At 45.1% G+C, this 13,141-nt stretch overlaps 1 protein-coding gene across 1 annotated transcript; it reads right to left on the reverse strand.

Annotated features, from left to right (window-relative positions):
• Positions 587-4,279, reverse strand: LOC8061752 (protein GUCD1). The gene is made up of 9 exons (XM_002441156.2): positions 3,575-4,279; positions 3,281-3,408; positions 2,508-2,619; positions 2,353-2,427; positions 2,161-2,249; positions 1,941-1,999; positions 1,442-1,514; positions 1,090-1,165; positions 587-981 (listed from the first exon to the last, which is right to left on the reverse strand). The coding sequence occupies exons 1-9, from the start codon at positions 3,701-3,703 to the stop codon at positions 919-921; spliced, it is 804 nt and encodes a 267-aa protein (XP_002441201.1). The 5' UTR covers positions 3,704-4,279; the 3' UTR covers positions 587-918.

Here is a 13,141-nt window from a genome sequence, read left to right on the forward strand (position 1 = left end):
GAGATTGTATGCTTAAAGAGGAAGATTATGCTTCATTATTACATTATTACATGTATAAAAGATAAATCTCTCCAAAACAAAGATTCTTAATTAATTAAGCTTAATTATCTTGCTAGTACATTTATGCACCGAGAATGAACTTAAGCATCTTATCCTCTTTATAACCACATCGTGCAAATCGCCTTTTCGTAGACAGTACTTTGTGGGAACAATACACACTCTTACGGAACTCCGGTGTGCTACGCATCTGACGAATCTATCCTAACACTTTTTTAATAGTTATTACAAAAGGCGACACCACGCACGCTCTGCACACACTGTTCATTGACAATGAGACAGTTGTTTCCTAATCAGTATTCACCAGCTCCAATTATTGTTTTTCCCTGAATGCAATCGCTAGAAAGCAACGTGCAGGCAGGAAGGTGAAGTTGGTGCCGGTGCCAGGTCGCTTCCTGCGACCTAACACTGACGAACGGTTGGGTCTGGCAGAAGCGAGCTCGAATGATTGGCGAAATTCAGATACGGCCGACAGCAAAGCAAGCGCTCCCACGAAACTGCATGTACGCCAACAATTCCCGAAGCAGAGTAGACGGAATATGGTGCAGAGGAGCACTTTTTTTTTCTATTATTTCTGAAGATCTGTACACGTTCAGCTCTAAATCGTAGTATAACATTTGCAAGTTACAACATCAACAGAGCTTTTTGCTGCTGCTGAACCCTTTTGGCCTTCGCAGCCAAAGTTTGGTGATGGCATGAGCCAACAAACCGGATGCTTACTAAGTTCACTAGCATACTGTTCCTATCAGCTGAAAGAACGTTCTCATCTCAGCTACATACAAGGCTGACAATCGACAATCATAACTACAGGGACATGTACAGCGTATTCACAAGGTGGTTGGTTGCTTGCTAGTGACCTATTTACATGGAGCAGGCAAGTAGTTTACGTGAGAGCTTCATTCCACTCTTTCCCGTTAAGGAAACCTGCAAGAGAGATTATATGAAACCAGTTCACCACTAGTACGAAAAATACTAGCGCACAGAGCATGACACGGCTGAAATGTGAGAAACAAATTGTAGCGCAAGTCCTACCAAGAGAATATCCTCATCTGTTCCAAAGGATTTGCGGGCCTCGTCTAAGCTCTTCATTGTCACCCGTTCGCGTTTCCTGGTACAGTCAACAAACAGCCTTATGTTTCTGATTCAGATTTTGCTGCCGTTGCCCAAACTGAAGTAATATGAACAGAAATCTCGATATAAATAGGTGGTGGCATGAGGCAGTGCCTCCAATCAGAAGCTGGAAATTCCTCAGGTAATGTTACTATTTAGATTCATTGGCATGTAAGTTATGCAATTAGCAGAAGGAGAAAAGTACTATCCAAACTACTTTATTAAAAGCACTCATTATAATGTAAAAAATACAGACAAAGTGACTATTGTTTACCTGGAACTAGCAGGATCTCTTATCTCAAATTCACAATCATCAGCGTCATACCCACATATTATGACATAATGCCCTGCAAAGGGGAAATACAATCACATTACTTTAGTGGTAAATGTGTGTGTTCGCAATGTGTTTTGTCATAATTATCTAATGAAGATAGGGGGAAAAAGGAAAACAAGGAGATTTGAACTCCATATTTTTACAAGACAAGAAAAAAAAAGGACATGGCATGTGAAATATACATCATGTTAAGAGTAATTTAGCTATCCTTGCAAAAAAGAAACAAAGCCAAACTACACTAACTTTGTGCTGCATAAATGTGTGTTATCCAGAATTAAACTACTGAAGCCGCTTGTGACCATCAATAATTCTGCAGTGCTACAATATGATGCGATGGAACATCCATGCTGCTTGTAATACAAGATACCAAATAATCAAAACCACCAAAATGCATATAATTCACCTCACAATGACCTGGAAATTGCACAAGGCAACTTACCCATGTAGTCTGACTCCTCGTTGAACTGTTGCACATCATGATCACTCATGCACGGCAAACTGCATTCAAGATTACAGTTGGAATTATGTTCTGTCGGTACCTCAACTTTCATGGGGAAAGAGTGAAATTGACAGTTCATGGAGAAATTCACAGCTCATAGAGAAAGAGTGAAACAGAGCTACATATCGTTCTAGTAATAGCAACAATTAAAAACACTTACTTTAGCTTCGATTTGTCCACTAAAGCAATAGCAATGCAGTGCCCAGATAGCAGTAGAAAAGCAATGTCATATGCGGTGATGGACCTGCACTGTGAGAAGCCATAAATTGGGGGGAAAATGTTAGCTTTCAAAACCAACATGCAAAGTACATGTAATGCAGAATTTCTATGTTGCTATCTGTTGAGAGCATACTTGAATACTAATTCCAGCATCAAGTGCCTTCCCAAATAGCTCATCCACACGATTGATGTCTTCTTGCAATTGCTCCTATGAAATGACCATTTTTAGAACATTAATAATGTGAACTTCAGAAGACTCGTGCAATAGAAGTTCATCAGAACACGTACCCTATAAAAGGATTCAGCAGAATATTGTGGATTTGCTCCAAGAGTCACCGTAAAGAAAGAAAAACTGACTGAAAACTTGTTTAACAGATATGCTAAGTCAACCGTCCAAATGCTGCAAACAAAAGAGTGTCAAACGGCATTAGTTCGTCAAGCTTGTACTGTTTTTAATAGGTTGAAATTTGAAGACATTATAAAAGTCAATTTCAGCTAATCTCCAACATGTCATATGTGTATGTCAACAATTGAAGCAAGTATTCATTTATTGTTGAGTCGGCATGCATAGTACTTAAATAGATTCCTCACATCAACAAAAGAAAATCGCCTTTGCATATTATCTAGTACAACCATCATAGAACATACAGCTCCTGTTATCATTGTGAGTTGTGACTAGCGAGAGAAGACAATATCAACAGCTAATGAAAAAAATGACAACAGGGTACAATGAAGGTAACCATTTTTCATATTCCAAAAATGTACCTTTTGTTCTTTAAGTAGTACTGTCTTTAATTGGAATGAAGGAACTATTGCAATTTTCTGTTCTTATATGACCACTATAGAGAATTCCCTACTCTAGACCAAATATTCTCTTATGATCATTGAGAAACAATCATTTAGCTCTGCACTACTACTTTCCTTTTTTTTTTATTCTACTTTCTGAACGTGCCGTGCTTAGGGCCAATAATCAAACTGACGGCCATTTCTTTAGTTCTGCTGTACAGCTAATTGCAGTACTTAAAATTGTGATATTCCAGAGTCCTAGTTAGAGAAAGAACCTCGTGGTGCGGCAGAGCCTCTCGAGATGGGCAATGCCGTCGCAGCAATCAATCCCGAGCGTCCTAAGCACCATGAGCACGCAAGCGAGGCCGCAGTCCCAGGTGAAGGCCTGCTGCACATGCGGAACCTACCACCATCACGAGAAGAAGTCCAGAGCAAGAGCCAAATTTGTCAAAACAACAGTAACAGCAATGAGGAAAGCGCATACGGAGTACATGCTACGCAGAAAATCAGAAACGCACAGCGAGATGAATAATTGAGAGTGACAGGACAGGAGTAGTACGGGTCCTCACATCGACGTAGTACGATCGGCGTGCTAGTGGAATCTGTCCGTCGAGGGACGGCGAGCCCGCCGCGCCCTGCACGGCGTCGTCGCCCGCCATCTTGAAGAGCTTCTCGGAGATGACGCAGAGGGGCCACATGACATCGTCAACCAACCGCCCGCCCGCGCGCGCGCGCAAGAGCTCGATCGAGCAGGCAGGCTCCAGCTCCCCGCCGGCGAGGAGAAGAGTCGGGTCGGGCGGACACGGCCGGCAAGCCGGCAAGTAACCTGACACGACAGAGGCTCCTCCTCGGTTGGAGACTTGGGGGTTCGGAGGGAATAAGAGGGCGAGCAAGACGTGAGCAGAGGAGCAGCGCGTGGCACGCGCGGTGGACACGCCTGTATTGGGAGCGGAACCGCGGTGGCGGAACGTACGATTGGGCGCGGCCGGCTTAGCTGCCCCCGCCGCGCTGGACGGTGATTAAAACGGGGGCGAGGGAGGGCCGCGCGCGGCAGCGCTGCCTGCCAGTGGGGTGGGCGGGGAGGGAGGGAGGGAGACGAGCGGTGCGAACGGCGCGCCTTTAAGCGGACCGCGGGGGGGATCTTCCAGAAACCGCAGCCGTGCAGCGCGGTGGTGGCGGTGCTATTATTTTTTATGCGCCTCTGTGTCCGGTTGCCTTGCCGGCAGAAAGAAGGAGAGGAAGCAGGGGGCGGGGTGGGCGCCGGGCGTGGAGGCGAGTGGGAGGGAGGAGCAGGGGGAGTGCAGCGGGGAAATGGATAGGGATTGGGGGAAGCGGAGGAGGATGTCGACGGGGATTTCGCTTTCGGCACCGCGGGCTTGGTGACGTGTAGCGTAGGCCCGTACACGTACTCATCTGCTTGGTGCCGACCGTACTACGTGGCTCGGCTCGGCAAGCTTCATCGGTGCGCTGGTTGCTGAACTGGATGACTCGATCCAATCCAAAAGCGGACGGGGCGGGCGGGCACTGCATTGCCATTGACCCAATCGAAGGCCGCCGAAGAGTTGGGTGGTGGTGGGCCGGCCGTGCCGGGCTGCGGGCGGGTTTATATTATTTTGTCGATCTCGATCATCAATTCAATGCGAGCAGGCCGGCGCCGGCCGGGTTGGTGATACTTTTTGGTACGATTACGAGCGCTTCTCTGCGAGAGGGTTGGAGGAAAGACGGGAAGTGACAGCGTGGGCCGTCGCATGGTGGCCAGACTGCCTGCCATGGTCCATTGGTCATGGTCCTGCCTTCCTTGCAACCTTGGACCTCCAAAATTATGTGCCGGGCTTTACACTTACACAAGCGTTGGCCGTGTGTGTTTGGTTTATTGATTTATTGTAGCTTGGCCAGGCATCTTAGTCTGAGCACCATAAGCCTGTTTCCACGGAGCCAAGAGACATTTGTTTGGTTATTTGTGCTGCTGAGCCTAGCTAGAATGAGCTCGTGTTTAGTTTGCTATGCAAAAGGCATAAAGTCACATCTTCCTTCAACAGGTAAGTCTATTTCCTCTCAGTCATTTCATCAAACACTTAGAGCTCGTCTATTTTCCATGGCCGACACCGGGAGCTTATCCGCCCAGTTGCACCGGCAACACCTAGAGTTGGGCATGGCGGACTCCGAAGGGAGCCGCGCCCCTGTTGTCGGGTGAGCGAGGAGGGGCAGAGGGACGAAGGGGCACGGAGGAGGAACGTTGGGACCTTGCTGCGAGCATGGAGGAGGAGGAAGAACTCACCGGAGTCATTCGACCGGAGTCACCGAATCTGGAGGAGGTGGAGGAGGAGCTCACCGGAGTCATCGGCTGCGAGCATGGAGTCACCAAATCTGGAAGGAGGTGGAGGAGCAGCTCACCGGAGTTGAGGATCCCATCCGCGCCAACGCCGTCTCCGTGCCCCTCCTCGCTGCCTCCACCTCCTCGGCACACACATCGAGCGAAGGAGCTGATCCACGCCGCCGCTGGTTCCTTTGGTGAGGAGACGGCGTGGAGAAACGAAGGGGCGGGAGTTGGGGCAACGGTGTAGTCAACTCGCAACCGCGGGCGATGAGGACACTCGCAACCAGGTTGGCTCGGCCCTGGGTTTGGAAAAACGCCCAACTCCTATGTTTTTTGGGGGCTAGGCTAAAGGCCTCTTGGGTGGCTTGCTGGAGCTTGATTAAAGGGTCTGTTCAATCAACCAAACAAGCTTAAGTTGGCTCTAGCAAGCCCGGTTAGGAGATAGCTAGGGAACCAAACCCAACACGGCTCCGTGGAGATATCTCGTGTTGGCAAATTGACATGTCTATTTCTGCTCTCATCCCCGACATCAAATGCTGGTGTAATTCCGTAGATGTAGTGGTGCGGGAGCAGCTCACTCGCAGCTTAACAAAAGAGATGCTCACTGACAGCTTGATTAACAAGCGTTGGTCGTACTAAGGTGGGGGCTGATGGGCTGCTTCGAAGAAAAAGTGGTTCACCGGGCCCAATATGGAGGTCGAGACATATGGGCTAAAGATCAAGATAGCAATGGCTACTTTCGATGGATTTTTATTCTATTAGAATAAGGATATAAGTCAATTTCTCTACTCATGGGTTTATTAATGAGCAAAATGCAAAACTAACGGGTTGTGGGCATAGGTCTAGGAACGTAGTACCAAACCCGTAAACCCATGGGTTTTTAAAACCCGATCCATCATAGTGAAGCAATCATATGAGTCTACAGTATCCTAAATTTTTCTACTACTACGTCCAGAGAGATAATTATAAGATGATATGTCCATTCAAAAACGAGAAGAATGAATAAAATTTCATGCTCCGAGACATGTTTTTATGTTTTATTTTTTTCTTTGTTGCTATGTGCAATGTGCTAATGGGTAACCGTGATCTGATGGGTATGGATCTAGGCACTAAATTAAATCCGTCATAGGTCATGGATTTTTTAGAGGGCAAAATTTATTCTTATGGGAGCATCTCCAACAACTTGGTAAAATTCACTTGTCAAATCTTGAGTTATAGCAAGTTGCTAATTTGTTTAGCAAAAGAAAAAAGGATGTGTCTCTAATAAGTTGCTATTCTCACTTGGTAAAAATAGAGGATGACAGATGGGACCCGCTCACTTGGTAAAAGAATATGTGTCTCCAACAAGTTGCGCTCGGGTGAAAGAGCATCTAGGCCCTTAAGAGATTTCGGTGATTAATGACATTGTTGGTTACTATGACTAACGTGTGTTTTGCAGAGGCAAAGTCATAGGTAAGGTCATGGTAAATAAGTACTCGATGGACAGGGACGTACATGCCAACTTAATAGTGGAAATCGTTTCGGTTTTCAAAGGATGGATGGACATCGTCGAGACTAGACTAGGTCTAAGTGCCATATGGTGAAGAAGGGCACTTAGAGTAGTTTAGGACTTTGTTCTCTTTTGACCGTACTATTAAGAGGGGCTTTGATCTAGTAGCTTGACTTAGGCAAGGCTTTAGGTTTAGGTGTGGTGCACACTTGGCAAACCTAGCACCAGGCAGCTCAGAGATAGTCCTTAGATCGAGAGCAACAAACTTCGTGTTGGAGCGTTCACGTTTCGACGAAGTTTGGGTGCCCAAAGGGGCACCGGACGCTGCACCGGACGCTCTGTGAGTGCGTCCGGTGAGGTCCTTAGCTGTTGGAACAGGTTGGTGCTTAGGGTTAGGCACCGGACGCTGGCACCGGACGCACCGGGCAGCGTCCGGTCCCTTACCCAGGGAGCTTGCAAAGTTCCCCAGAGCATCGGACGCTAGCACCGGACGCACAGGGTAGCGTCCGGTCCCATGCGCAGGGAGCATGTAAGTTTTCCCTTAGCACCGGACGCTGCACCGGACGCTGAGAGTTAGCGTCCGGTGACCTGTCAGAGCGAAGTACAGTTAGCCGTTATGCAGCACCGGACGCTCGGTGCAGTGCGTCCGGTGCAACATAATGTGCGTCCGGTGACCCCGTTTTCAGTGGAAAACGTTTGGCCGACCTTTGGACTTTGCAAGAGGTCTTTGCAAAGAGGTGTTCAACCGTGTTCGGAGTCACAAAACCGCAAATGAACTTTGGAAGGAACTTTGTGCGCTCCATGAGGGAACTAAGAGTGAACGCGAGGAACGGTATCACCTAGTGATGAACAAGCTCAATACTTTTGAAATGCTTCCCAAAGAAAATGCTAATGAAATGTATTCTCGCTTGAATGTCATTGTAGAGGAGCTAAATGGACTCGGGCTTACACAAATGAGTACGGCGGATGTAGCAAGGAAGATACTATGTGTGCTTCCCATTGAGAAATATGGGCACATAGTAACCGTGCTTCATCAAGGCGATCTTTCCACCGCTACACCAACCACCATATTGGGAAAGATCAATGCTCATGAGATGTACATGCACATGAATCCTCAAGATGGCTCCTCATCGGCCAAGAAAGAAAAGAAGGACTTGGCTCTCAAAGCTTCTCATAAGAGCAAAGCCAAGAAGATTGAAGTTGAGTCATCAACTTCAAGTGATGATGATGCATCTATTGCCCTCATGGTGAGAAGGACCACAAAAATGTTGAAGAAGCTCAACAAGAATGGAGTTAACTTTGACTCCAAGAAGAAGAAGTTCTTCACAAGTAGCAAGAGGAAGCCCATCTCCGAGATGGATTGCTACAATTGTGGTGAGCTTGGTCATCTTGCTCATCAATGTCCAAAGCCCAAGAAGGACAAGTACAAGAAGAAGAACAAAGAGCAAGATGACTCAAGTGATGACGAGAAAAATGACAAGAAGCAATACAAGAAGAAAGGTGGCAAGAAGAAGGAGCACTACAAGAAAAAGAATGGCAAGGCTTATATTGTTGGTGATTGGCTCACCGACATTGAAAGCTCAAGTGGTGATTCATTCGGCAATGAAAGTGATGATGAGAAGGTTGCCGCCATTGCCATTGATGCTCCATCACCATCATCTTCACCACCATCTACATCCTCTACACATCTATGCCTTATGGCTAAGGGTGACCGGAAGGTACAAAGTGAGGATGAGAGTAGTGAGAGTGATAGTGAATATGAATCACCTTCTTATGATGAACTTGTAAAATTGCTTAACAAATACACAAAAGTCATAAGAAAGACTAAATGTGAAAATGAAAAGCTTGAACTTGAAAATGAGACACTTCTAACAAAGCTTAACCCTAGTGATGAGCTTAGAGAACAAAATGAGATCATGACCACTAAGCTCAAGGAGCTCAAACTCTCTCTAAAAGAGCTCAAAGAAAAACATGATAAACTTGAGAGTGTTCATGATGAGCTTATCACTAGATATAGAGCAATGAAAGAAGAACTTACAACTCTAAAAGCAAACTATGACAACCTAGAGATTGCTTATGAACTTGCAATTGATGAAACACATGTTGCTACTAACAATGTTGCTAAGCTTGATGTAGCCACATCTTGTGATGACTTACTTGTGGAGAGCACAAGCAAATGTGTTGATTGCAAGGGCAAGAAAGTGGTAGTGGCCGAGAACTATGAGGACACTATCAAGCTCAAGGATGAAATTGTCATGCTCAAGAAAGAGTTGCAAGATCAAGCCAAGCACAAGACAATTGTGATTGAGTCACTTGATCAAGACAAGAAGCTTGCATATGAGAACAAGTTACTTAAGGAAGAAAATCAATATCTTAAGCTTGGTTTGATGTATGACAAGCAAGAAGAAGATGAGACATTCATCTTGGATGAGTTAGCTAGCAACAATGACCCAATCATCAAGAAGCTAACTCAAGAGAACAACAAGCTCAAGAAAGAGAAGGAACACCTAACCATGGGGTTAGCAAAGTTCACTAAAGGGAAGGACCTTCAAAGTGAGCTTTTCATGAACACCGTCATGAAGATGGACAAAAGTGGGATTGGATATAAGGCTCATCAAACAAGGCTCATCAAATCTCTAGCCACTCATGATCAAGCAAGCAAGCCAAAGCCAAAGAGATGTTTTGAGTGTGGTCAAGAAGGACATTTTGCTCATGAGTGCAAGGCACCACTACCACCACCCTTGCCCAAGCATGCAAGACCATTTGCCTTCAATGCTCACTACATTGTAAGGAAAGACAAGAGTGGCAAGGTCAAAGTTAGCTTCATGGGGCCACCAAACAAGCAAAGGCCAAAGAAGATTTGGGTGCCAAAGCAACTAGTTGAGAAGGTCAAGGGCCCTAAGCAAATGTGGGTCCCTAAATCTCAAGCTTGATCTCTTGTGTGTAGGTGAACTACAAGACCGGTGGATCACATTGGGTAATTGACAGTGGTTGCACTCAACATATGACCGGAGATCCCCGAATGTTCACCTCTCTTGATGAAGATGTTGACAACCAAGAGAAGATCACATTTGGTGACAATTCAAAAGGGAAAGTCAAGGGTCTAGGAAAAGTTGCTATATCAAATGACAACTCCATCACCAATGTGCTCTATGTGCAATCTTTGAGTTTCAACTTGCTCTCGGTTGGACAACTTTGTGATCTTGGATTTGAATGCCTATTCAAGAAGAAGGAAGTAATTGTGACCAAGGAAGATGACAATGAAGTGATATTCAAAAGCTTCCGACACAACAACTTATATGTAGTTGATTTCTCATCAAATGAAGTTGATGTCAAAACTTGCTTATTCACCAAAACTTCGCTTGGGTGGTTGTGGCATAGAAGGTTAGCACATGTTGGAATGGGCACACTCAAGAAGTTGATGAAGAAAGAATTGATTAGAGGCTTGAAGGATGTGACATTTGACAAGGACAAGCTTTGTAGTGCATGTCAAGCGGGCAAACAAGTTGCAAACACTCATCCAACCAAAGCCTATCTCTCTACTTCAAGAGTGCTTGAGCTACTTCACATGGATTTGTTCGGACCAACCACATATGCTAGTCTTGGAGGCAACAAATATTGCTTGGTCATAGTTGATGATTACTCACGGTACACTTGGACATTCTTCTTGCAAGACAAGGCCGAAGTTGCATCAATATTCAAGAAATTTGCAAAGAATGCCCAAAATCAATTTGATGTGAAGATCAAGAAAATTAGAAGTGACAATGGCAAAGAGTTTGACAACACCAACATTGAAGAGTATTGTGATGAAGTGGGAATCAAGCATGAGTTCTCCTCAACATACACACCACAACAAAATGGGGTTGTAGAAAGAAAGAACCGGACATTGATCACCTTGGCAAGAACAATGCTAGATGAGTACAACACTTCGGAGAAGATGTGGGCCGAGGCAATCAACACCGCATGCTATGCATCAAACCGGCTCTTTCCTCACAAGTTCCTAGAGAAGACACCTTATGAGTTGCTCAATGGGAAGAAGCCCGATGTCTCATTCTTTAGAGTGTTTGGATGCAAATGCTACATATACAAGAAGCGCCAACACTTGGGAAAATTCCAAAGAAGATGTGATATCGGCTACTTGGTTGGCTATTCATCAAAGTCCAAAGCATATAGAGTTTTCAACCATGCCACAAAGATGGTTGAAGAAACATTTGATGTTGAATTTGATGAAACTAATGGCTCCCAAGGAGCAAGTGATAATCTTGATGATGTAGGTGGTGAACCATTGAGGGATGCCATGAAGAACATGCCGGTGGGAGACATCAAGCCAAAAGAAGATGATGATGATGTACAAATCATTGAGCGACCATCCACCTCACTAGGTCCACAAGATGAAGACAAGGATGTGAGAGATGCTCATGAAGACACCCAAATCACTCATGAGCAATCGGTGGCACAAGCACAAGATGTTGATGCTCCCCAACCAACTCCTCAAGTGGCACCGAGAAGAACATCACATCTCCTCCAAGATCACTCTCAAGATCTCATCATCGGGAGTCCATCACGTGGTGTAACTACTCGTTCTAGACATGCTTTATTTATTGAACATCACGCTTTTGTGTCTCTTGAAGATGAACCAAAGACTATAGAGGAAGCTCTTCGTGATGCGGATTGGATCATGGCCATGCAAGAGGAGTTGAATAACTTCACTCGTAACCAAGTATGGACACTTGAAGAGCGACCCAAAGATGCAAGAGTGATTGGAACAAAGTGGGTCTTCCGCAACAAGAAGGATGATCAAGGCAAAGTGGTGCGCAACAAGGCGAGACTTGTGGCAAAAGGCTTTTCACAAGTGGAAGGTCTTGACTTCGGTGAAACCTTTGCACCGGTGGCAAGACTTGAAGCAATCCGTATCCTACTTGCATATGCATCTAGTCATGATATCAAATTATTTCAAATGGATGTGAAAAGTGCTTTTTTAAATGGTTATATTAATGAGCTTGTCTATGTTGAGCAACCCCCCGGTTTTGAAGACCCTAGGTACCCCAAGCATGTCTACCGGTTGTCCAAGGCTCTCTATGGTCTCAAGCAAGCTCCTAGAGCTTGGTATGAGAGACTTAGGGACTTCCTCATTGAGAAGGGCTTCAAGATTGGGAAAGTTGACACAACACTCTTCACCAAGAAAATGAATGGGGAAATCTTCATTTGCCAAGTTTATGTTGATGATATTATTTTTGGCTCTACTAATGAAGATTTTTGCAAGAAATTTGGTGATTTGATGTCCAAGGAGTTTGAGATGTCCATGATTGGCGAGCTATCCTTCTTCCTAGGATTTCAAGTCAAGCAAATGAAGGAAGGGGTCTTTATCTCTCAAGAGAAGTATACTCAAGATCTTCTCAAGAGATTCAAGATGATGGATTGCAAGCCAATCAAGACTCCCATGGCATCAAATGGGCATCTCGACTTGGATGAGGGAGGTAACCCTATTGACAAGACTCTCTATCGTTCCATGATAGGAAGTCTACTCTACCTCACCGCATCTAGGCCCGATATAATGTTTAGTGTGTGTATGTGTGCTAGGTATCAAGCAATGCCTATGGAATCTCACTTGACTGCGGTCAAGAGAATTCTTAGGTACCTAAAATACACACCTTGCCTAGGCTTGTGGTATCCCAAAGGTGCAAGATTCCAACTTGTAGGCTATTCCGATTCGGATTATGCCGGGTGCCGGATTGATAGAAAAAGCACATCCGGAGGGTGCCATTTCCTAGGTAGATCACTTGTCTCTTGGATGTCAAAGAAACAAAATAGTGTTGCCTTATCAACGGCCGAGGCGGAATACATAGCCGCCGGTGCTTGTTGTGCACAAATACTCTATATGAAACAAACTTTGCTAGACTATGGAGTAGTGCTAGACAAAGTACCTCTGTTGTGTGACAACGAAAGTGCCGTAAAACTTGCAAACAACCCGGTTCAACACACCCGCACAAAACATATTGACATCCGCCACCACTTTCTTAGGGATCACGTTGCTAAAGGTGACATAACCCTAGAGAATGTGGGAACGGAAAATCAATTAGCGGATATCTTCACAAAACCCCTAGATGAAGCTAGGTTTTGTATGTTGAGAAATGAACTTAATGTGCTTGACATGTCTAACTTCACTAAAAGATAAAAAGTTGTGTGTTGAATCTTGTAAATAATTTTTGCTTTGCATATCATGCATGCTAAAACTAAAAATTCAACTTGCATGTAGGGCTTGTCTAACATGGTTAAGATAACCCCCTTGAGTGTGTGAAAAAGCTTAACCTTGGATCAAACTTGACAAGC

This window comes from Sorghum bicolor, chromosome 9, assembly GCF_000003195.3.
Source record: "Sorghum bicolor cultivar BTx623 chromosome 9, Sorghum_bicolor_NCBIv3, whole genome shotgun sequence".
In the NCBI taxonomy this organism is placed as follows: domain Eukaryota; kingdom Viridiplantae; phylum Streptophyta; class Magnoliopsida; order Poales; family Poaceae; genus Sorghum; species Sorghum bicolor.